The 26,436-nt window shown below is 31.0% G+C and overlaps 1 protein-coding gene across 7 annotated transcripts in view; it reads left to right on the top strand.

Annotated features, from left to right (window-relative positions):
* Positions 1–3,871: 3,871 nt before the first annotated feature.
* Positions 3,872–26,436, top strand: part of LOC139519811 (glycerol-3-phosphate acyltransferase 1, mitochondrial-like) — a 50,449-nt gene continuing 27,884 nt past the window's right edge. The window contains exons 1-8 of one of the 7 annotated variants that reach the window (XM_071312084.1): positions 3,872–3,985; positions 11,444–11,640; positions 12,827–13,008; positions 14,706–14,813; positions 15,743–15,777; positions 17,922–18,012; positions 19,706–19,802; positions 24,516–24,652. In XM_071312084.1, the coding sequence (XP_071168185.1) occupies positions 11,446–11,640; positions 12,827–13,008; positions 14,706–14,813; positions 15,743–15,777; positions 17,922–18,012; positions 19,706–19,802; positions 24,516–24,652 (845 nt within the window). In that variant the 5' untranslated portion in view covers positions 3,872–3,985; positions 11,444–11,445. Of the gene's footprint in view, positions 3,986–4,063; positions 4,158–4,208; positions 4,309–7,654; positions 7,732–11,440; positions 11,641–12,826; positions 13,009–14,705; positions 14,814–15,742; positions 15,778–17,921; positions 18,013–19,705; positions 19,803–24,515; positions 24,653–26,436 lie in introns of those variants that run through there. The other 6 variants (XM_071312083.1, XM_071312081.1, XM_071312082.1 and 3 more) reach the window with 6 other exon arrangements.

The raw sequence follows: 26,436 nt of genomic DNA, 5'->3' as shown, positions 1-26,436 counted from the left end.
TTTAAAAGGTCATAGGTATCAAATTATGTTTGTTGGAAAAAATATCTAGAATAGAGACCCCATTTTAAAAATACTAATTAAATATTATTTTTTTCAAAGATATGCAACATTTTAACCAAGCTATGCTAATGTATAACATTTTTCGTTAAAGTAAGTATTTGTTTTTAATTTTAGTTAAAAAGATACGTTTTTAAAATCTGAAATATTGCAAAAACAATTTTTTGTGTGTTTATGTCTAAAATCATTGCTTTTAATTCGAAAATTGAACATTGGACCAATTGGGCCATTTCTAAGATTAAAGCCGTGTATATTGAAGACACATTGTATTGTATCGTTTCTTTTGTTGACTAGTATATTACTAAATTAATTAAACGTGCCTAAATGTGTATTTCCAATACTGATAATGCATATAAGTAATCAATATCTGTTTCTGTATAGTATTTCGTGTACTTCACTTTATTAATTATTGCTTTTCTTTTATACTAAGTGATTTTTTAAGTTTTTAAGTTTTTGATTGTTTAATAGTTAATTTGTTGCATTTTTTTCACTAGAAATACTCACAATTTTCCAAAATATACGTACAAGTACGTTTTTTTTTTTTTAGTAATATTAGCAGTCAAAATGATTTAATCAAGTAAAGAACTCTTTAAAACAATACAAAAAGTCATTATTATTATAAGTCAAAAACGTAATACTAAATGTAACTCATATCTTTTATTTTTTTTAGGGAAAATAAGTGTAAAGCGCTTATAATCCCCATAATTTTTCAAAATTACACCTAAATCTGGTAAAGTTATTAAATCTCATATTTGTGGTACATGTAATAGTAATATATAATTGAAACAAATCTGCACAAAAAAAACTAAATTATTTTTGTACTACTGTTAAAAAATATACAGGTGTAGGAATCCTGCATTTGCCATTTATTATTATTTGTTTAAAATTGGTAATCATTCTTCAATTAGTATATTTTTACTAAATTCATTAATTTGTGCATTTATTCTTTATATTTTGCACTCCATTATTGTCAAGTGTTAAAAATCGTTAATTTTTCTATATTCTCTATGTGTTAACCTATATTCCAGCATTCCTTATTGTTTCTAAAAGAGGGACGAAATATACCAAAGGGACAGTCAAACTCATAAATCTAAAACAAACTGACAACGCCATGGCTAAAAATGAAAAAGACACACATGACACAACATAGAAAACTAAAGAATAAACAACACGAGCCCCACCAAAAACTAGGGGTGATCTCAGGTGCTCCGGAAGGGTAAGAAGATCCTGCTCCACATGCGGCACCCGTCGTGTTGCTTATGTGATAACAAATCCGGTAAATAGTCTAATTCGGTAGGTCACATTCAGGAAAGGGAAGGGGATTGTAGTTACGACGTAAGGAACATATCCGATATCATTTGTGATACGGTTATTCCATAACGGTCAACCAACTCGTGATGGCGTCCGTAAAATTTACGAAGGGATGATTTCAACTTCACCATTTGGAACTCTTGGTTTAATAGCTTCCTTGTTAGCAGCAACCCTCTATCAAGAAAATCATGATAGGAAATGCAAGCACGGGAATATCGTATCAATTGGGAGATATATACCCCGTATGCAGGTGCTGCTGGAATGTTGCTACTTAGAAATGGAAAGTTCACAATTGGAAAGCTGAAATCATCTCTTTTGTCGTAAAGTTTTGTTTTCAACCGACCCTCATTGTCAATTTCTAACCTGTAAACCCCATCCACACCATACTGTGATAATCATAATTAATAAAACATTTTAATTCGTTTTCAAGTACATTTATTTATAAGTACATCAAAATATCAAATGTTATGACAAGTTGAAACATTACTGATTATAAGTGCATACAAATACTAACTACGCATACATATTCATGTATTAAAACACAATATTAATAATGTATAATTATCCATTAGTGCTGTAAAAAATGTAATTTTCCCCCAAAAAAATTACAATAACTTGTGTATATGCATTTAGTATGAAATATGTCTCTGTTTGTATTTCTGTAAACAATTAATAAAAAATGGCTTAATATTAAAATGTATATGCATGTACAAACAATGTTGTTTTTATTCATAAAGAAACCTATGTATATTGTTCATAGTTACATTGATGATCAGTTACATTAATGTTTAGTGCATTAAACAGTAACAGATAATGGCGTAGACAAGTGATAATATCTTATCTTTTACACTAATCAAAATATCATTTGCATAAATGAATGAAATGGAATTAATTTTTAGTGAATCATACATTTACAAAATATATAATTTCTTTCATTGCTATAATAAGTACAAACATCCAATCTAAATAAAATTCATATGCATCTAATTTGTTTAACTATTTTTAATATAAAAGTTTAGTAACATCATTATTTATACAACATCAACAATTATGAAAAACTTTTATTCCAACATAATTCACAAAAATAATAACCAGTATAAATACAATTTTATGCAAATGTCCTTGGTCAGAAGTCTGCTGTTCGGTAGTTGTCGTTTGTTGTTATGGTTCATAAGTATTTCTCTTTTCTCATTTTGTATACAAATCAGGCTGCTGCTTTCCTGTTTAAATTGTTTTTTCACTAGTCATTTTGGGGCCCTTGATAGCTTTCAGTTCGGTGTGAGCCAATGCGTGTTGAAGTCCGTACTTAAACGACCTTAAACCTGTAATTGTTAACTTTATATATATACATTGTTATTTCGATGGAGAGTTGTCTCAATGACACTAATACCACATCTTTTTATTTATATGTATATATAAAAACTAACAAATCCTTGCAAAAAATACATACTCAGTATACTATTTGCAGTTATAATTATATGAAAACCGTTTTATAATATTTATTTCCACCTATGTTGTCGAATGCACAAGTCTTTTTGGATTACGCTTCACCAAAGCCTTCCATTGGTAACGATCAAGTTGTTGCATTTCTTATTAAGTTAATTGAGTTAAAATTTGGTAATCAATTGTGATCAATAGTATCGAATCGTTGTATTGAGTTGATTGAGTTGATTTTTGGTAATCAATCGTGATCAATCGTATCGATCGTTACGATCGAGTCGTTGTATTTCGTATTTCGTATTGAGTTGATTTTTGGTAATCAATCGTGATCAATCGTATCGATCGTTACGATCGAGTCGTTGTATTTCGTATTGAGTTGATTGAGTTGATTTTTGGTAATCAATCGTGATCAATCGTATCGATCGTTACGATCGAGTCGTTGTATTTCGTATTGAGTTGATTGAGTTGATTTTTGGTAATCAATTGTGATCAATCGTATCGATCGTTACGATTGAGTGTTTGTATTTCGTATTGAGTTGATTTTTGGTAATCATTCGTATCGATCGTTACGATCGAGTCGTTGTATTCCGTATTGAGTTGATTGAGTTGATATATGATAATCAATCGTATCTATTGTTACGATTGAGTGTTTGTATTTCGTATTGAGTTGATTGAGTTGATTTTTGGAAATCAATCGTGATCAATCGTATCGATCGTTACGATCGAGTGTTCGTATTTAGTATTGAGTTTATTGAGTTGATTTTTGGTAATCAATCGTGATCAATTGTATCGATCGTTACGATCAAGTGTTTGTATATCGTATTAAGTTGATTGGGTTGATATTATATAATCAATCGTATCTATCGTAACGATCTATGGTTTGTACTTTTTAGTTGTTGATAGAATTGAAAACTGGTTATCAATCGTGATCAATCGTATCAATAGATGTTTTAAAGTCAATTGTTATTGTATCAATCGATTGTCGAATACTGTACCTTAATGGGAGTTTGAGCGTAGAACACGGATTTTGTTCCGTTCCGAAACGGTTTTAGTATTTAGTTTTTAAAACACTTGGAGGACACGTGCGTGGAAAAAAATAATGCAGACGAATGTTCGTTCACTTCATTCCCCTTTAATTTTACAAACAGACAGTTTGCATGCTTGATTCTAAAAGCTGGTAAGTAATGGGTTATTATTAACTAAAAATGCAGTCACGTTGGATGTCGTTTGTGAAGATATCAATTTGCATCATGTCCAACTTCATGTCAACATATGACAACATGCCCGCGGTTTCATGGTCAACAACTGGTCAAGGTTGCAGTGGGAAAATTATCAGCAGATACTGATAGGTAAAATTTCATGCATGGTTATAAAGCAAGCTCAGACCATGATCAGTTACTGCAGGATTGTTCAGAATGGAGTCTCATACTTCTAACAACATGCGAAAACTAGACAATAAAAGGAATTATATCATCAATTGTTGTGAAAATCATAAAATAGGTTGAACATGTTGTACATGTTGTAGTAAAATACTTATTTATGTTTGCAATATTATATGATAAACGGCAATTCACAATGAAAATTAAACCAGAAAGCATGATTTTACATACACAAAAACTTTGTCTCCTGCAACCGACCGAGCTAAAGAAGTATTTCCTTGGATCAACTGCTTACCATGCTTACTGCTGACTAAGAAAGTATTGATAATCATTGACCAGGGAAGCAATCTCGCCACACTTCCCCAACCTCAAGATTCATTGAATCTGGGTCTGTTTGCCCTGATTCATGTCAATTATTTGGACTTAATTATACCTGTTCGCCCTGATATCTGTTCGCCCAGGGTTCATTTGCCCTAACTTCTATTTTTTTGCATTGTTGTTTAATTGCAGAATATTCATAAGTTGAACAGCATGAACAGAGTATGTTAAAATTTGATGAAAAATGCAGAATATAATTTTGTATTGCTGCAACCTAATAATTAATTTCCTCGATCTGCATATATATATAGTCACTAGAACACACCTGCGAAATCGCGGTCATTCAGAGCGTAGTTTAAAGTATTTAAAGTGTTGTTGGAAGAATTTTGTAAAATATTGAATGACTGGAGAATTTCAGCAAAAGTATCATAAGTCATAGGTCATTATTTCCAAAATTCCCAATTTTTGGTTTTCTATCAATTTCAATAATTATGAACATACATTTAGTATGTTATGAACATTTAAGTAAGGAGCCTGTAATTCAGTGGTTGTCGTTTGTTTATGTGTTTATACATATGTGTTTTTCGTTAATTTTTTGTGCATAAATAAGGCCGCTAGTTTTCTGGTTTGAATTGTTTTACATTGTCAGTTCGGGGCCTTTTAAAGCTGAGTATGGAGTATGGGCTTTGCTCGTTGTTGAAGGTCGTACGGTGACCTATATTTGTTAATTTCTGTGTCATATTGGTCTCTTGTGGAGAGTTGTCTCAACATGGCAATCATACCACATCTTCTTTTTTTTTGTAATCAATGAATTTTGTAAAAGATTTAATGACTGGAGAATTTTAGAAAAGGTATCAAAAGTTCACATGAATATTTTTAGCGCTTATCTGTATATTATGAACATTCATTACAGTAACTATATAAATATAGTGTATTTACTTTCAATTCTAAGTTTACTAATCGATTCATGGTGGTCATTGGTATAGTATACACACGTGAGTATACAGACTCTCTCTATTTAATAAACTCTGTGACCGCCGTAGATAGTAAATTCTAAGTTTACTAATCGTTCCATGGTGGTCATTGATATGGTATACAGACTCTCTCTATTTAATAAACTCTGTGACCGCCGTAGATAGTAAACTTGAAAATGATAGCAGATAGAATTCTGAAAATACACTTTATTCTTTGTAAATGTATGTTCAAAGTATACAGAAAAACGCAAACCGGAAGTCTAATCTGACTTAAAATTTCGTCCAATGACGGGACAATATCTGGATGCCTCTTTTCTCGTTTTTCTCCCAAAATAACTCAATCTGAATAATCATATGAATGGATGACAAATGCGACTATGCACTGTACCTATTGGACACAGAGGCGTGTTGATTAATTTATTGTGGAAAGAAGAGAAGCGACACACAAAATGAGGTCTTCTCGTTTAATAGTAACTAGAACACACCCGCGAAATCGCGGGCATTCAGAGCGTAGTTTAAAGTATCAGTATGTAAAGTGTTGTTGGAAGAATTTTGTTAAATACAGAATGACTGGAGAATTTCAGGAAAAGTATCATAAGTCATAGGTTTTTGGGGACAGGAAAATGTTTTTTTTTACCCTCCACCTTTATTTCCAAAGTTCACAATTCTATCAATTTCAATATGAACATACATTTAGTATGTTATGAAAATTTATTTAAGTAAGGAGCCTGTAATTCAGTGGTTGTCGTTTGTTTATGTGTTATTTGTTTTTCGTTTATTTTTTGTACATAAATAAGGCCGCTAGTTTTCTCGTTTGCATTGTTTTACATTGTCATTTCGGGGCCTTTTGAAGCTGAGTATGCGGTATGGGCTTTGCTCTTTGTTGAAGGCCGTACGGTAACCTATAATTGTTAATTTCTGTGTCATTTTGGTCTCTTGTGGAGAGTTGTCTCAACATGGCAATCATACCACATCTTCTTTTTTTTTGTAATCAATGAATTTTGTAAAAGATTTAATGACTGGAGAATTTCAGAAATAGTATCAAAAGTTCACATGAATAATTTTAGCGCTTATCTGTATATTATGAACATTCATTACTATATAAATAAAGCGTATTTACTTTCAATTCTAAGTTTACTAATCGATCCATGGTGATCATTGATATAGTATACAGGCCCCCTCTATTTAATAAACTCTGTGACTGCCGTGGATAGTAAACTTGAAAATGATAGCAGATTAAATTCTGAAAATACACTTTATTCGTAGTATATGTATGTTCAAAGTATACAGAAAAACGCAAACCGGAAGTCTAATCTGACTTAAAATTTCGTACAATGACGGGACAATACCCGGATGCCTATTTTCTCGTTTTTCTCCTAAAATAACTCAATCTGAATAATCATATGAATGGATGACAAATGCGACTTTCCACTGTACCTATAGGACACAGAGGCGTGTTGATTAATTTATTGTGGAAAGAAGAGAAGCGACACCAAAAATGAGGTCTTCTCGTTTAATAGTATAGAAGATGATAGTAGAATATGGGAATACAATCATTTTTGACAATCATGACAAGGTATTTATGATTTGACATTTATTTTTATTGATATGTGTTCACAATTTTTATTAGTCTTGTCAGTCAATTTATGCAGTATGAAAATAAATGAACATCTTTTTCGGGTTTTACAATTTGTTTATGATTGCTTTTACTCATTCCAAGCTTACTAGTAAGTTTATCAAAACAAAAATGTTGTTTTATTATTAATTCATTAAAGACAATTTTGATCATTACAACAATCCGTGAATATTATTATTATAAATAATTATGAACAATAAATGCTACAAACTACCAAAGCAAGCATTAACTTTAAAATCTTTCAATTTAGTTTCATGAATTTGGAGAATTTATACCATATAAATATCTGAGTAAGTTTATTAACCTTTAATAACCCTTATATTTATAATTTTGTAATAAAAGTAGGCAGAACAAATCTAGGGCAAACGGACCCTGTCCCATGGCAAGGGCTAAAAGACTCAGGGCAAACTTGTAATTAGGGCAAACAGACCAAATACCAGATTCATCATACCATTATGACTCCCACGCATACCCTAGCTAGAAATCCTTTAACTAACATGGTTTTTTAGTTGAGCACCTTATGTAACCAGAGAGCATGATTTTGCATACAAATTTTCTTTGTCTCTTCCAGGACTGGAACCTGGTACATCTGTTACAAGGCTTTAAACCAACTGAGGTTAAGAAGTACTTCTTTAGCTTAAGCACTTACCGCTGACTACTGAATCATGTCACAAAAAAAAAAAATTCAGTGTAACCTGTGTAATCTGACACACTGGGGGACCAGAAAAAAATGTCTGATTAAGCAGGGTGTCCGAATACTCCTTTTTTTTCTGCAAGGATAGGCATATTTTGGGACCATGAAAATGTGTTGGTTAAAGCAGGATGTTTGAATACTCAGGTGTTGGATTAGACAAGTTACACTGTATATATGTTCCGGACCATATGAGTATTTGGACCATACGCGTATGGTCATGACCATATGCGTATACTCATATGGTCCGACCATACGCGTATGGTCCGACCGTACGCGTATGGTCGGACCATATGCGTATGATACTCGTTTGGTTATTAACGGGCCGGACCATATGAGTATTGGGACCATATAGGTATTTTGTTTTAAATTACATTATTAAAGTTTCAATAATACAAAAACTTTATCTAAAAAAAAACAATGATGGTTAGATAACAATGTATTATTTTTATAATTTAAATACTACGTTATAATTAAATATTGATGCCATAGTTGGTTTTCATCGCTAATTACATTCTTGCTTACAGGCTTGGGGTGACATTTACTTCCACACGGTATCATAGCTTTTTTGCATTTGCAAGTCTTGGTTGTACACGATCCTTTTCATTTTGAACCTTTTGTTTGTGAGTGAAAAGCTAACCTTTTTGTAGCTGCGTACATTGATACCGAGGTCTTGGGCCATTCCGATATGTCTACGGTGTTTTTTTAAGAAGCTCTAGATCTCAAATATCGTAGCATGACTGAATACACCATAATCACAAGATAACTTAAATAAACTATGTTACTTTCCAATGACTTCCATTCAGAAATTTTTGGAATTTATTTTTTTAAGTCGACATATTGCCATTCACTCGTTATAACAAATCGGTAATGGCCATCGGTGATGACCATCGGTATAAAATGTGTTTATTATAGTTTTCAGTGACAAGCAAGTAAAATTAACTGTGTGAAACTTCTAATTTTTTATTTAGCTAATCGTTTTATTATAATATCTTAATAAAATTACCTAATAAATATATGATAGCGTCTTTTTAATTATCGAGTTTAGAAGTATTAAAAGTCAACTGTAACAGAGTGTTAATTACCCCGACCATACGCGTACGGTCGGACCATACGCGTATGGTCGGACCATATGAGTATATACCCATATGGTCATGACCATACGCGTATGGTCCAAATACTCATATGGTCCGGAACATATATTTATTTTAAACAAATGATTGGGTCTTAAACCAATATACCAAGCAGCAGGTAGGGATTCGTAAACTTTTTTCTGCAAGATAATAAGAGTATATAATGGCTAATTACGGTTCATGTACATGTGGACCCTTTGGCTTAAAAGGTGGTGTATTTACATCTCAAAATTTACTCTGAGCTCATGACAAATCTGTGCATCTGGAAAACATCTGCATTTACATGTAAATCTTACAATGATCCATCAGCACATTGATGACTATACTTCGGTGCATTGTAAACACACTATATAAAAAGATAACAATTTTATGGGTGCAATAATCAGAAATTATTATTTTTCAAAAATGATTAAAAACCAAATACATTATTTTATATATTTATAAACATATAAGGGACTGTTCAATATTTATCAGATGGATGGGCCGGTGCATTCTTAATATTGATTCATTAAAAAAGTTAATGCCCATCCTTTTAAATTCTGAAAAAAAGTCCTCGCCCATCTAAAGAAATCTATAAAAAAAGTCCTTGCCCCTGTCCTAAAGCTTAAAACAATCAAAAAATATTAAAGTTCTTTTTCTATTTGAAAGTTTGCAAGTTTATGTCTTGAAATCAAAGAATAGACTTTGATGTAAATACAAAATTTAAAATGTGCTAGTTAATTCCATTTATATATAAATATTTATGTGTGTATCAGAACCATACATTTTATTGTTTTTAAAACCAGTATGAATATACATGTATATATTTGATTTTATATTGGCAGCCTCAGATACAATATTGATTTAAAATAAAGGAAATAATTTAAACTAAGGGACAATAACTCTTGGACTAGTAAAAATATTATCATATGCTGAATTACTAATTATTGTCTCAATAACACAGCATGTTAAATATAGTTCAAATACCAATGTCCCTTTATCTAATCTTTTCAAAAAAGAAATTATGGTCTTTTTAAGCAATTTAGGCAGACATATTTTTGACTTTGATGCACCCTTTTTCACCTATTAATTAATTCCGTACATTTGACAGTAAAACACCAAACAACCTGGCATTCTGTAAGATTAATATATAAATGAGATAGCTGTAGAGTTATATGAAGATCTAAATTGATTTGAAAAAGTTATAAAAAAGTTTAAAGATGACTATCCAATGATTTGGCCTAAACTGAAAATTTAAGCTTTTTTTAACCTTTTTATGAAATCCATTAGAATGACACCAATTCACCAAACTACCAAACAACCTGGTATTCTGTAAGATCAATATATAAATGAGATAATTGTAGAGTTTTATGAAAATGCCAGTTGATTTGAAAAAGTTATGAAAAAAATTAAAGATGACTATCTGGATTTAGCCAAAACTGAAAATTATAGGTTTTTTTTTAACCTATTTGTTTAATCCATAGAATGACAGCAATTCACCAAACCATCAAACAACCTGGTATTCTATAAGATCAATATATAAATGAAATAATTGTAAAGTTTTATGAAAATCCATGTTGATTTGAAAAAGTTATAAAAAAATTTAAAGATGACTATCTGGATTTGGCCTAAACTGAAAATTATTGTTGAGACCATGTCCCTTATGTTTTTTTGTGCCTGCAAAAGGACTTTCATACACACCGATAAAATTGAAAGCAATTTTTTTTCAAATAAAATAAGTTCTAGCCCATCCACTATATATATTAAAAAAAGTTCTCGCCCATCCAAATATTTCCACAAAAAAAATGCTTGCCCCACCCCATTTTGCACCGGCCCATCCATCTGATAAATATTGAACGGTCCCTAAATAGAAAATAGTGCACACTAAAAGCAGTAAAAAAAATCATTTTTCTTAAACATAAAATAGAAGCACTGGTAACCTTAGTGTAGGTAAATGTGTTTGAATGTTTTTTTGTTCATACAGTTGTGCTTAAAAGTATGTATAGAATAACAAATAAACAATATGAACTTTATTCGGACATTTGTTATTACTATCATGACTATCATTAACAAATTAAAGTTTATAGCAGTTGATAGTCATGATAGTTATAGCAGGAACTGAATTGGAACTAACAGGATTTAATATAAAATCAAACAATGATATAAACAAATATATTCCAATTTGTATGAAATTAATAAGATTTGCCTATTACCGGTAATTCATGATTTAATGAAGAATTTACAGAATGTTTCAATCAATGCCTTAAAAATAAGATTTTGAAACTATTGTCCCCTTTAAATGAGAAAACTTTGTCTATGTGGAAAATTGAAAGAGGAAAAGGTCCCTAGATGGAGTTTTACAATGAGGGAGAGATTAAGCTTGCTAAAGTAAGTCTCCCTATTAAATGTGGTTTATAGTAATATTTTTCTTAACCATATGAAATTTCTGCTGTGCAACTTGTACAGGTAAATTAAGCTTAATATTTCATTCAATAAAGTAATCTCATATATTGACATTTCAGCAGATATGTCGGTTACACCAGACTTGCAAGCTGTTTACAGCAAATGGGAGAATAAAGGACCAAGACAAAGACAACCTGATACCAGTACCCAAAAGATCCTGCAAGATGGGCGTCAGAAATGGAGGGATAGATATGGAGACCAGATAAAACCTCAGAATCGAAGGTCATCTTATAAACAGAAGGCTATACCAACAGAAAATGTAATATTATAATGTTGTGCTGCAAAAGCTGTATAAAGTTAATTGGCATGTATAAAAAGGAAAAACAAAATAGTAAAATATTGTGTATGCAAAACAGTGATCAGTTTTGATAAGTTGCAGAATTCATATTTGTCTATGAAAATGAAATTGATACAACGATACACTTAAAAGTTAAATCACAAAAATACTGAACTCCTAGGAAAATTCAAAACGGAAAGTCCTTAATAAATGGCAAAATGAAAAGCTGAAACACATCAAAAGAATGGATAACAACTGTCATATTCCTGACTTCCTGACTTGGTACAGGCATTTTCTAATTCAGACTGTTTCTTAATAGCCATGAATAAAATGTTCTTTTCACAGAAATTTGTCATTTTGCAATCAACACCATATGATATATATACAGAAGCTTTAGACAACAATGCTAATGTGATGTTCTTCTCTCTTTTTGTTAACAAAGCCATGCTCTTATTATCATAAAACATGGGGTGCATGTGTGTAACATCATGATTAGTATTGCAATATATATATCAGTTGTATTTTGAACAATGCAGGATATAAAAATGGACATTTCTGATAATTCTGCTTCAAAAACTAACCAAAAATGACCTCGCAATATTTTTTTGTTGAAAAATGTAGAGTTATATGAAAATTTGGTGATAAATTTCATTGGCCATACAGAGTGTTCACAATGAAGATATTCTCCCATTAACTTGAAATTTAGTACATGTCATATTCATTTTAATGTGAGCTTTGAAATTATATCTTATGTTTGTACCCATATTTTGTGGTTCAATTATCAGGTTAAATTTTGGTTTAAGTTATTTTACCAGGGAGATGTTGTCAAATCAATTTATTAATTTGCAGGCTTGTTCAATATGTTGCGATTTTTCCAAAATAAATGCCAAATTAGGGTTTTGACCTAAATTTTGGTTAGTTTACCGAAACATGAGAATGATGTGTGTGTGTGTAGGGCATTGTGTTATATTGACCTGTTTTCTTGCTTATAAATCGCTAGCTCCATAATCTACTTTTTTGAAGCAATCAAACAAAATTTAGCATCCAACATATTATTTGACACCAATTTAAATGAAAGACTATTCTATTCATCTACCAACTAGGTGGGATCAGATAAAAAGGTATAAGATCTTAATGCAGATTTGATTTTTTTATTTTTATTTTTTAGGTGAGTTATAATGTAATAACCCAGTTTAAGACAATGCCGACCATTACAGCAGACAGTTTTATTACTTCAAGGCCATTAATGGGGCACTGTTGTTCCTGTGTACCATACAGTCAGAAGGATTTTAGTACATCAACACAAAATCATGGCATAAATAATATCCTGAATGTCACTGATGGTGTCAGGTTAGTTGATGTAGATATTTTGTATATATACACATGTTGAAAAATACTTGATGAACTATATATATTAAGATATGAAGTTATTGTGTTTTAAACAAGGCTAGCTACATTTCTTTGTACAATTTCTTTGAATCAGTATTGCTTACACTTATATATTTGTAAACCGATCAGATACTTTTAAATACTGTAATTTCAGAAATTATTGCGAAAAATGTGACAGTGTTATAATCGTATTTTGAATTTTTTTATTTAAATTAACATAATTTTTCTAAATAGCACAAAAATTAAAATCACATTTTAGACTGACATGACAAAATCGCAATAATAAATGCATGCAATAATTTTATATTTACAAATGAATTAAGGGGGATGGCGGGTATAAATAAATATTTTTTTTAATGTAGGATTTCGCTTTATTTTTTTTATAAATAAACTTTATCATATACCCCTTTCCTCCATTGAAATTTTTTTTTTGCATACTTGATTCGCATAGGATTTTTTTAATAAAATGCTGAACATATGCTTTAAAGTATTAAGGCATTGCCAAAAACAACTATTTCATCAAATAAATTTTAAGTCGGATATTCCTATGATATTTCTTTTCATATTGGATACAAATTTTATTAAGTCAACTGCAGACACTTTGTAGTCAAAGTGGTTCAACTGAGGTACTACACAGGCGTCAAAAGGCATCATTATGGAGTAAGGGGGGTGGCGTCAAAAGGCGTCATTAAGGAGGAAAGGGTTAGTAGAAAAATAAAGTTTTCATTTTAGCTCACAGTATGCCTACGAAAAAAGCATACATTTTTGTTAATGTCCTTTTCTTCTGTTGAACTAATAGAAGAAATAGAGGTAATATCGAAATAAAAAAAGAACTAAATTACAGAAATCACTTAAATTTTACAATTATTTAGTTTATGTACAGCTTATTTGAAAACAATAATAACAAATATAGGTCACGGATGAGTTATAAATTTATTTCAATTTTAATGCCAAAAAAAAAGGCATTTTTTGCTCCAAAGGGAGATAATTTGGAGCTTTTTCAATGATATACACATTTTAAAAGTCATCTAGGACCAAGCCAAATTGATTTTTTTGGTTGATTTTTGTACCATAATCATAAAGTAATAACTAATGGTGTTATAAATATAATTTGTAATGAAAAAACAAATGTTTAATTTTTTGCTGAAATCTTTGTACCCGCAAGCCTCCTTAAGATGAAAAATCTAGACTTTATATATAACTGATCCAGTCTTTGTTAGTTCTAGTAAGTTTTAAAGATCACATTTGCAGCAAGTATTCTAAAAGCACCAATATACATACTAGAACTGACAAAGACTGAATCATTTATAAAAAAAGAGATTTAGGGTTAATTGGAATATACATACTAGAACTGACAAAGACTGAATCATTTATAAAAAAAGAGATTTAGGGTTAATTGGAATGAAACAGCAAGTCAACAACACAAAAAAACATCTATAGGTTATCAAATATTATATATTATAATCTTAATTTCTTATCCTGATAAATGATAATGTGTGAAAATATTGAATATAGTTAACAAAATAGATAAATTTAAGCTATCAACCATTTTGGACAAGGATTACATGCTTTGGAAAACAAATATTTTTAAATGGGCAAATGAGTGAAAAATTAATGTAGCATAGAGATCTTGATTAACTAGATTTAAAATTTGGCAGACCCAAAGGATTTTTTGATAGAAGATTGAAGAAGTTAGCATACACCTTTAGACGAAACACTTCACACAGATACAATGACATTTTGATGTTAGTGTTAACTGCTCCAAGGTAGGAATCTTATTTGATATTGTGTCTTATAATGGATTTGGGGAACTAAATATAATAAATTCGTTGGTGATAATATAGAGAATCAAAATGGGGAATGTGTCAAGGAGACAACAACCCAACCAAAGAGTATAAAAAAAAACCCAGTGGAAAGGTGGTATGCAACATGATGTAATTGTTCAGTGCTTTATAAGATGCAGATAATCAAGTTACAAAAGTGCTTTATAAGATGCAGATAATCAAGTTACAAAAGTGCTTTATAAGATGCAGATAATCAAGTTACAAAAGTAATGTCCACAAAACAGTCTTTTATTTGAAATACAAAAAATAATATCAATGTTACTTATTCAAGTTTATACAGTCACACTTTTGTAGACAGGACTGCTGAGTTTGGGCACTTATTCAATAGGCTTATATTAGGCCTAAAACTTTAAGGCTGACTGTCAGAGATTTGATGTTGAAACCATGGATTCAGTCTTTATTGTCTCGTTTGTGTATATCCTTTTAAAAACAGCTCTTATGACATTCATCAAAATGATTCAACTGAATTTTATTTGTGCACACATTTTTATCACACTATACACATACAAATGGAAAAAGCATATCTTTAAATTGCAGTGTATCAAAACGAACTGGTATCTATCTTACTACAAATAAACCTTAGGTTAATGCATATAGAATATTAATTTACATCATAAAATATGCATTGTATTCAGTTACATAGTCATGTTTGGTAGTTTTGCAGAAATGAAAGACTTTATGAGCTGTTGAGCATGAAAATATATTGTAGTGATTTTGGAATCAATCACAAAGTATGGACAATGCAAGAAGAACTATGGGCTGTTGCTTAATAACATAGTTTAGATTTTGAAGTGCCTTCTCTATTCTTTTTCACTATAAAATAGTCAATGAAAATTCTTTATATCTTTCAGAGTTTCAGAAGCTGTGAAAATGAAATCAGAAAAAGGTAACTAGAAAAAGCCAAAAAATAAATTACAGATATAATTTTGTTGCTAGAGTTTTTATGAATTTAGAGAATATAATTCACTGTATAAAATAGAGTTTTTAACAATAAAAAAGTTTAATTTAAGATAAAGACCAATCAGCAAAGGAGGAATGAATGTCAGCTTTATACATGTCAATTTTCCTGCAAAAATGGATAATGACTATGGTTTATTTTTGGTGTTACCTTAAAAGGTCACTAGCTGCAAAATTCATGGTCACCGATTTTATTTATAGCAATGTAAAACATTTTTTCAAACTATCAAAAGTATAAAATAAACAATTTACAGGACATGGTTTTCAGGGCTCACACTACTTCAGAATTATAGGGAGAAGTGGTGAGATTTGAAAGAGAAGTGCTCATTCGCGCGGGTGCGCTACAATGTTTGGATTTTACAATAGTATAAAGGGCCATATGTAAATAATGTTCTTTTTATGTTGTTCAATTCATATGAGTAAAAAATTACAATTTGAAATTAAAAGTTGTTTAAGTTTTACTAAGGTTCTTGTTCTTACCAACTAAATATCTAGCACTAAAAAAAAAAAAATATTTTAAAAAATGTAAAGAAATTATATCAATTACAATTTAATTAAAAATTATCTTGTGTATGAAATTCAGTGTTTCTCATAAAAAAAATATAAAAGTTATTAAGCTGGGCCATAATATATTGATATTAGTATAATGTCTCAGAGTTAAGCAACTTTAATCAATAGTTTGAAACATTCATAAAAAATATAGGGAATTATATACACCAATCAATTAGATGTAACCAAAAGTCTCTTAATGCGTGTGGGATGCGTAATTTTTCCCTTTGGGATCAATATTCTTCTTTCAGCTGTTCCATCCGTGCGTCCGTAGTAATTATTGTAAAAGTACAGATTTCGGTCATAGCTGGACCGGTTCAGATCCGTAGTTTAGAAATCGGTCAATGGCGGACGAATGCAAGAAAATTTACAAAAATAAACGATGTTTGACAAGTTATTTGGAAAGGAACATGACGGTTTTAATGCAATAAATGGATTAAACATTTACTGGAGGCAACTTTTATCACGTTTAAATGAAGTAACGAACTTATTTTGCCGCCGAAATTTAGGTTGATGTACGTTTTCGAGTAACAAGCACCGGAACTTGCACGAAGTGATAAAAAGTTGTATTTTTATCAAATAACCTGATACACACTGCGAAGACAATGCTTCAACCTCTTTTCTAAAGATAATGAATAGTTTATGTCTGAATTTCTTAAATTATCAGTTAAAAATTAATGTTTCATCAACTTGGTAAAAATTGAAAATGTCCGATGACGGAAGCGACTGAAAGCGACTTTCGTCAAGAACAGGGCGACTTGTTTTCGCTTTTGGGGGTTGGGGAAAGCGAAGTGACGGTCAGGAGGGCGACTTCTTCGCCCAAGTCGCCTGGTAGCGTTAGCCCTGGTCGTAATAAGATGTAACTTCGTTTCGTGTAAATTTTAGCCAAGACGCCATCTAATTAACTATAGAGTTGACCTTATATGACCATATAAGCGATGTAAACATAAACATGGATATAAATAGATTAAGTAACTCGTGCACTTGGATTTTTATAGAGCTGTTAAATTTTGTATTATAGATTAACAATTTATGTTTATCGTCGTTTTTACCTTTTTGAGAATGAATCAGTTAATCAAATTATTTAACTTTGTTTCTCTTTCAATGTTGACATTCTTTTCCTTTAAATACCCGTACACGGACAATGCATGCGTTATTCTATCACTTTCTATGGGGTTAAATTGGAGTTCACATGAATACAGATTTAATGAGGTCGAATTATTCACTTGCAAGTGAATAATTCATTATCAATGTTTATTAGCTTAATTTGACAAAATTGAACCATTTTAGCTGATAAAAGTAAATTATTATTTCACTTTTTCACTTTCATTAATGATTGAACAAAAAAAAATCATACTTGTGATTTTTTATATATCTCGTAGCTCCCCTTTAAGTATTTTTTAATATATTGTTCTTTTGTATCGATTTTTTTTAAATGACAGTACATTTGTATTTTCATTTGAATAGATTGGAACAGAACAGTTTAAGATAATAGTTTCCAAACATTTTTATTTATTTTCCCAGTAACATCAATAAAAAGAAAAGAAAAGATAGAGAAAAACCCTGCAGAAATATTAAAAGTGATGAAAGCTGCTATATCTAACAAACTGTTAAAGTAAGTATGTGACTAGTATGTTTGTGATAGCCTATTTAATAAAATTGAGAATGGAAATGGGGAATGTGCCAAAGAGAAAACAACCCGACCATACTAGCAGACAGCAGCCGAAGGCCACCAATGGGTCTTCAATGCAGAGAGAAACTCCTGCACCTGGATGTGTCCTTCAGCTGGCCCCTAAACAAATATGTATACTAGTTCAACGATAATGGACGTCATACTAAACTCCAAATTATACACAAGAAACTAAAATTAAAAATCATACAAGACTAACAATGGCCAGAGGATCCTGACTTGGGACAGGTGCAAAATTGTGGCAGGGTTCAGCATGTTTTTTGAGATCTCAACTCTCCCCCTATACCTCTAGTATATACTTGTGATAGCCTATTTAATACATATTTAACCCCAACCAGTTCCTTAGTTCAAGGGAACTTAAATGGTAAACAGCTAATTCTTTTCAGGATTTTAAGGGAGCAGATGATATTGTGCAAATTTCTATCCGAGAATCAAAACATTTCCTGAAAATTTGTATTGGATGAGCATATAGTTTCCTGCAAATTTGATAAAGCTGATTACAAAAAAGATTAACGATATCTAAAACAAAATTGAACCAATAACCTTCTTGAGCTCATCAGTTAGCACCTGCCTCATATTACTATTAACACATAGATGGAGATTGGGATTTACATCTGTGTGTTACAAAATTAGTTTTAACTTCCAAGAAATGAGGTGGTTTATTTAAAAATATAATTCATTAGGCTTTTTACCATTTTGCAGATGATATAAAAAGAGAAAAAACAACAACTTAGAAAATAGTACTTTCACATAATCATTCCCCCGGTTTAAAAAAGTGTATACTGATTTACCTCCATCCGTCTGTCAGTCCGTCCATCATTCCATCCATCTGTCCGTCCGTCCCTTGAATATTTTTGTTGCATCCTTCTTAGGAACTTCATCATAAGAATTTCTGAAATTTGGTAACAGGGTTTATATAAGTAAGCTATACCGTGTGATACTTTTTCAGATTCATCACTCAACAATTTCCTGTTTACCGAACACTTGTATTATTTTACACATGAAAGCCAAGTTGAAAATTTTTTGTCACATTTTTATCAGGATCTACAATACAAGAATTTCTGAAATTTGGTTTCAGGGTTTATATAAGTCAGCTATACCATGTGATGCGTTTTCAGATTCATCATTTAACAACTTCCTTTTGACCGAAATATTAAGGTGGGGGTATCATCAGTGAGGGGGGATAGGAGGGGTCCTGATCCCAAAATACGGGGCTTAAAAACTTGAAATCCTGAAATCCTGGGCTTAAAAACACGAAATCCTCAGGTCCCGAAATTGGAAAAAAATAATTCCCGGATCCGGAAAGGGTAAATCCCGAAATCCCGATCTTAAAGACACCCCATCCCGGAGTCCTGATAAAGGTCCTATCCCTCCCCCATCAGTGAGCAGTAGCTTGCAGTTTCACTTGTTGATTTGATTTATATTTGACATATACTTTTCAATTTACATTGTCACTATCAGACAGCATTATATGTATAGAAATGTTCTATCTTTCTATAATTTCTTTTCCAAAACATTGAGAATGTAATATGAAAACCCTTTGTATGAACTATTGAATTACTTTGACTTGATTAAAGTATCATTAATTTAATAAAGGATAATTTTCTTTTTTTCCCAGAATAACAGCTTGGTTGTTGTTAAAGTTTTTGTCAGTGATGTTGAATGGTGTTCATGTACATAAAAATCAAATGGTTGTTATAAAGAAAGCATCAGAGGTAATTAGACAGTTGATAAGTATTATACCGTTAGTTCATTTATCTTTTGATTGATACAAGATCCCTGAAAAGGAAGATTGATAAATTTCAAATAAAACAAATTTTTAGTGAATTTTAGAAAGCTGTAGCAGAAAAAAAGTTAAATAGATCTATATGTTTCATAAGAAAGTTGAAACACAATACATGTGCAATGTTATTTTCCAGTAAATTAAAAAAACAACATTACAGAATAATTTAAGCTTCATAGTAAAATTGATATTTTAAGTCAATCGAGGGTTTACATGATTTTGTGAAATCTAACATAAAAAGTTAGCAGGTTCCAGATTTTGAATTTTGCCAAGGGAGACAATTGTAAATAATTATGCCTAACAGAATGGGTTTTTCATGTGATCACACTTTCATCTCCTGAACATTGATACGTTGTTAATTTGAATTCTCTTTGAATTTTCAGTTGTTTTCCTCAGAGTCAGGGCTCACGCTACCAGGCGACTTGGGCGAAGAAGTCGCCTTCCCGACCGCCACTTCGCTTTCCCCGACCCCCAAAAGCGAAAACAAGTCGCCCTGTTCTTGACGATAGTCGCTTTCAGTCGCTTCCGTCATTGGACATTTTCAATTTTTACCAAGTTGATGAAACATCAATTTTTTATTGATAATTAAAGAAATTCAGACATAAACGATTCGTTATCTTTTGAAAAGAGGTTGAATCATTGTCTTCGTAGTGTGTAGCAGGTTATTTGATAAAAATACAACTTTTTATCACTTCGTGCATTTCCGGTGCTTGTTACTCGAAAACGTACATCAACCTCAATTTCGGCGGCAAAATAAGTTTGTTACTTCATTTAAACGTGATAAAAGTTGCCTCCAGTAAATTTTTAATCCATTTATTGCATTAAAAACGTCATGTTCCTTTCCAAATAACTTGTCAAACATCGTTTATTTTTGTAAATTTTCTTGCATTCGTCCGCCATTGACCGATTTCTAAACTCCGGATCTGAACCGGACAAGCTATGACCGAAATCCGTACTTTTACAATAATTACTCTGGACGCACGGATGGAACAGCTGACAGAAGAATATTGATCCCAAAGGGGAAAATTACGCATTCCACATGCATTTAGAGACTATTGGTTACATCTAATTGATTGGTGTATATAATTACCTATATTTTTTTATTGATTTTTTCAAACTATTGATTAAAGTTGCTGAACTCTGAGACTATTATACTAATAACAATATATTATGGCCCAGCTTAATAACTTTTATATTTTTTTAGGAGAAACACTGAATGTCATACACAAGATAATTTTTAATTAAATTGTAATTGATATATATTATAATTTCTTTACATTTTTTAAAATATTTTTTTTTTTTTTAAGTGCTAGATATTTAGTTGGTAGTTTCTCACAAGCTTAAACAACTTTTAATTTCAAATGTTACTTTAATTGTAATTTTTTTACTCAGATATGAATTGAACAATATAAAAAGAACATTATTTACATATGGACCTTTATACTATTGTAAAATCCAAACATTGTATCACACCGCGCAAATGAGCACTTCTCTTTCAAATCTCACCACTTCTCCTTATCAGTTTCAAAAAGAGAAGTCACTTCTCCCTATAATTCTGAAGTAGTGTGAGCCCTGAGAGTGTGGAAATCTTAATAATTTTGAATAAAATATGTAAGTGATACTGTTATGGAAAGGGAGATAAATGTAAATGACTTTAAAATTTGTGATGGGGAGGTTACTATAGATGAATGTACTAAAGCTGTTAACACGATGAAGTTAAATAAATCACCGGGACTAGATGGTTTAACATTAGAATTTTATAAGACGTTCTGGGAAAAATTAAAAACAGTGTTAGTAAAAGTTCTAAATAAGGGACATGAGGAAAAACTTCTTTCATATACACAACGAAAAGGTGTTCTTACTTTATTATTCAAGAAAAATGATCCATTATCTTTAGACAATTATCGTCCAATATCATTATTAAATGTAGATTTGAAAATACTATCTCATGTTTTAGCACAGAGACTAAAAAAACTTCTTCCTAAATTAATTAATGAAGATCAAACTGGATATGTAAAAAAATCAATTTATTGGATTTAATTTACGGCAAATTCAAGATATAATGGACTATGCAGAATCAAACGGAATAGATGGGGCTATAATATTTGTTGATTTTACAAAAGCTTTTGATTCTTTGGAATGGGAATTTATGTTAGGTGTTCTAAAACATTTTGGTTTTAATGAATCATTCATATCATGGGTGGAAACATTATATAAGGGAATACAGACGTGTGTAATAAATAATGGATGGGTATCGGAAATTTTTGAAAACTCTAGAGGAATCCGTCAAGGGTGTCCTTTATCGGCTTTACTTTTTGTTTTATCGGTTGAAATATTGGCTGAGTGATTGAGCCAAACCTCAGACATTAAAGGTTTTCGTATTACTATAGATAATAAAACACATAGCATCAAAATATCACAATTAGCTGATGATACAACTCTGTTTTGTAGTTTAAAATCAGATATATCTAAAGCTATGAATTTAATTGAAACATTTGGCTCTTTCTCAGGGTTGAAGCTAAACCGTAATAAAACAGAAGGAATTTGGATTGGGGCGCTTAAAAACAGCGTAGATAAGATTGAGGGCATACGCTGGACAGAAAAACCTGTCAAAGCTCTAGGCATTTATTTTGGTCACGATAGACTTCAATGTGAAAAGTTAAATTGGGAACCTAAAATAGATAACATGAAATCATTAATTAAAACATGGGAAAAAAGAAAATTAACAATGGTTGGGAAAATATTGATCATAAAATCTTTAACATTACCAAAATTTACATTTTTGGCTACTTTGTGCAAAGTTCCAGATATTTACTTGAAAGAAATTGAAAGCTGCTGTTTCAAATATATTTGGGAAGGAAAAAATGACAAAGTAAAAAGAAACACACTTATTGGCGAATACCAAAAAGGGGGGTTAAGAATGATCGATTTTGACAGTTATTTTACAGCACTGAAAGCCTCATGGGTCTCTAAATTAACAACAACCAATATGTCGAACTGGAAGATTATTCCTACTAAATATTTTAACAATCTTGGTAAAAACTTTCTTGTTTTTAACATGAATTTAGATAATATTAAATCAATAAAAAATACCCGATTTTTATTTACAAGTAATTTCAAGTTGGGTTAAAACAGGAGGAGGTTTATCAACATTTTCTAATCACTTTTCTAATATTAGAAAACAGATTATTTGGGGAAATAAATATATTAAATGTCGCAACAAATGCTTGTTTTTCCCGAGCTGGGTTAAAAGTGGATTGGTTTATATTAACGACATATTCGATCGTGAAGGAAATTTATCCGAAAGTTTTATTTAAAAAAGTTTATTAATAAAACAAACTGGATTGCAGAGTTTAAGATGTTAAAATCCTGCATTCCAAAAGAATGGATGCAAGTTTAAAAAAAAGAAAACTCCGTTAAGAGTATAATCAATATATGTAAGGTTAAATTAAGATGGCAAAATAAACAAATTGAAACAAAAGATATCAACAATAAAATACTCTATAAAACTTTAGTAGATAAAAAATATATAAAGCCAATCGGTATCAACATTTGGACACGATATTTAAAACTAGAATACATACCACAGATGTCATTTGTATACGATTTTATATTTAAAATTTTAAAGGAAAATAAGTAAAAAAATTTCAGATGGAAACTGCTTCAATATATTATTCCTACAAAGCAGCTACTATTAAAGTGGAAAATATCTGAGAACGATAAATGCAATTTTTGTAAAACAAAAGAAGAAGATTATTTTCATTTCTTTATTACATGTTCATTTTTGAAAGATTTTTGGGAGAAAGTACATTATCTTCTAGCAAAAATGAATTTTCAAAACAAGATATTAGCAAAACATATAATATTTGGATACAAAATATCAGAATCAGATCAAGGGTATAACGGTTTTAATTATTTCTTGACAATTATAGGTTTTTGTATTTACAAGTCGTACTATGTATCCGAGCAAAAACTGAAATTTTTAGATGTGTATGCTATGTTTATAAAGGATTTACAAAGGTTTATGAATGAGAACAAAACAGTATCTCAAAATGTATTTTTCATAAAGTTAAAAAGATTAATATAATTGATGGGGAAAAAAAAATAATGTTTTATTATATTTTATTATATTCTGTGTATTTTCCTGGATACTCAGAAAGTATTTCACAGGGATACTTTATTGAAGCTTGGACAATGAAGTAAAGATGTAACAAGCAATTTGAAGAATAAAGAATATTTATTTGTTGTTAAAAAAAAAAAAAAAAAAAATTTGAATGAATTATCAATTGTGAAATGGTTCTAATGTCTACTATTAAAGAAGAAAAAATATTTTACTGGTACAAAAAGTACTTAGAAACATTGGAAATCAAAGTTGAATTCAGAAGCTGGTTGACAAATTCACGTCCCTTCTACCTACAAAGTCTGCAACAGAGAATTCAAATTTGACCACAGTGATTTGAGTGAATCTAAAAATTTATATTCTTATTGCACTTCCAAGACTTTTACAGTACTTGAATATCTTTGTTAAGTCTTTCCTTTTTTAAAAGATTAACATATATAGATAATGGGAGGACATTTTTATCATACTTAATTTTTCCTTCTAGATATCTACAGTGTATGATCTTTTGAAATCTATTTGTTGTAGAGAGGAATTCCAATGATCTACTTACCATTACATCTTAGCCATCTAGACTATATTTTAGTGACATTTATCTTGTGGAACTATGATATAAAAGCACCTTTTGTGGCAGCTGGAGATAACCTAAATATCCCAGTGTTCAAGTAAGTCACACATTTCCTAAATATTCCAGTGTTCAAGTAAGTCAGACATTTCCTAAATATCCCAGTGTTCAAGTAAGTCACACATTTCCTAAATATTCCAGTGTTCAAGTAAGTCACACATTTCCAAAATATTCCAGTGTTCAAGTAAGCCACACATTTCCTAAATATTCCAATGTTAAGGAAGGTCACACATTTCCTAAATATTCCAGTGTTCAAGTAAGTCTCACATTTTCTAAATATTCCAGTGTTCAAGTAAGTCACACATTTCCAAAATATTCCAGTGTTCAAGTAAGTCACACATTTCCTAAATATTCCAGTGTTCAAGTAAGTCACACATTTCCAAAATATTCCAGTGTTCAAGTAAGTCACACATTTCCTAAATATTCCAGTGTTCAAGTAAGTCACACATTTCCAAAATATTCCAGTGTTCAAATAAACCACACATTTCCTAAATATTCCAGTGTTAAGGTAGGTCACACATTTCCTAAATATTCCAGTGTTCAAGTAAGTCACACATTTCCTAAATATTCCAGTGTTCAAGTAAGTCACACATTTTCTAAATTTTCCAGTGTTCAAGTAAGTCACACATTTCCTAAATTTTTTATTTGCCTTTACTTAAGTTTCTGATATATTTTAAATTGATCTTACTAAATCACATGTTTGTTCGGTTAAATTATACTTTGGTATGCCAATTAGATACAATTTCTACACATTAGTCTTTGTAGCTCATCCCCCCAAGTTTTAAATTTTATATCTATATGAAAAGGGGGATAACTCAATTTAAATTTCAAAAGTGTCAAACAGCTGTTAGTCCCCAGTTTTTCCAAGTTGTAATTTGTTATGTAAATATGTATATATATGTTGTGAGATTACACATGCTTAGTAGTGATAAAATATTTCTTTTATCCTATTGTTTGTTAACATAGATAGATTCAAAGTATGATAGAAGTGCTGGTATAAATTCGTGAGACAGCAAAACAATAGAATCTTGGTTAAAAAATGTACATATCTAAGAGGCAGCATCAGGTCAACTTGGCAATAGTATTTTAGTACGACAGTAAAGGACTTATAAGTTGGTATAGTTTGCTCAGGTCACTTTGTAGTTTGGTCTATAAGTCATGCAATATAGTAACAAGTTGGTAAAGGTCCAAGATTGGTTTTCTTATACATGTATCAAGTTCCATTATTGTGGTATATTCCATGAGACAATTACTAGGCTGTTCGTACATGTAGATATCGTGAGAAATATTGGGTTCATTACATTAGGAAATGGCAGGTCTATAAATATCCGAGTGTTCAAGTAAGTCACACATTTCCTAAATATTCCAGTGTTCAAGTAAGTCACACATTTCCTAAATATTCCAGTGTTCAGGTAAGTCACACATTTCCTTTTTAGCTCACCTGACCTGAAAGGTCAAGTGAGCTTTTCTCATCACTTGGCGTCCGTCGTCCGTCGTCCTGCGTCCGTCGTCTGTCGTCCGTCGTCCGTTGTCCGTCGTCCGTCGTCCGTAAACTTTTACAAAAATCTTCTCCTCTGAAACTACTGGGCCAAATTCTACCAAACTTTGCCACAATCATCCTTGGGGTATCTAGTTTAAAAAATGTGTGGCGTGACCCGTCAAACCAACCAAGATGGCCGCCATGGCTAAAAATAGAACATAGGGGTAAAATGCAGTTTTTGGCTAATAACTCAAAAACCAAAGCATTTAGAGCAAATCTGACATAGGGTAAAATTTTCAGACGAATAGGACAACCTGTTGTTGGGTTGCTGCCTGTGAAATGGT

Source organism: Mytilus edulis, chromosome 4 (genome assembly GCF_963676685.1).
Source record: "Mytilus edulis chromosome 4, xbMytEdul2.2, whole genome shotgun sequence".
Taxonomy (NCBI): Eukaryota; Metazoa; Mollusca; class Bivalvia; order Mytilida; family Mytilidae; genus Mytilus; species Mytilus edulis.
The sequence above is the reverse complement of the archived record's forward strand: the minus strand, read 5'-3'. Positions and strand labels throughout refer to the sequence as shown.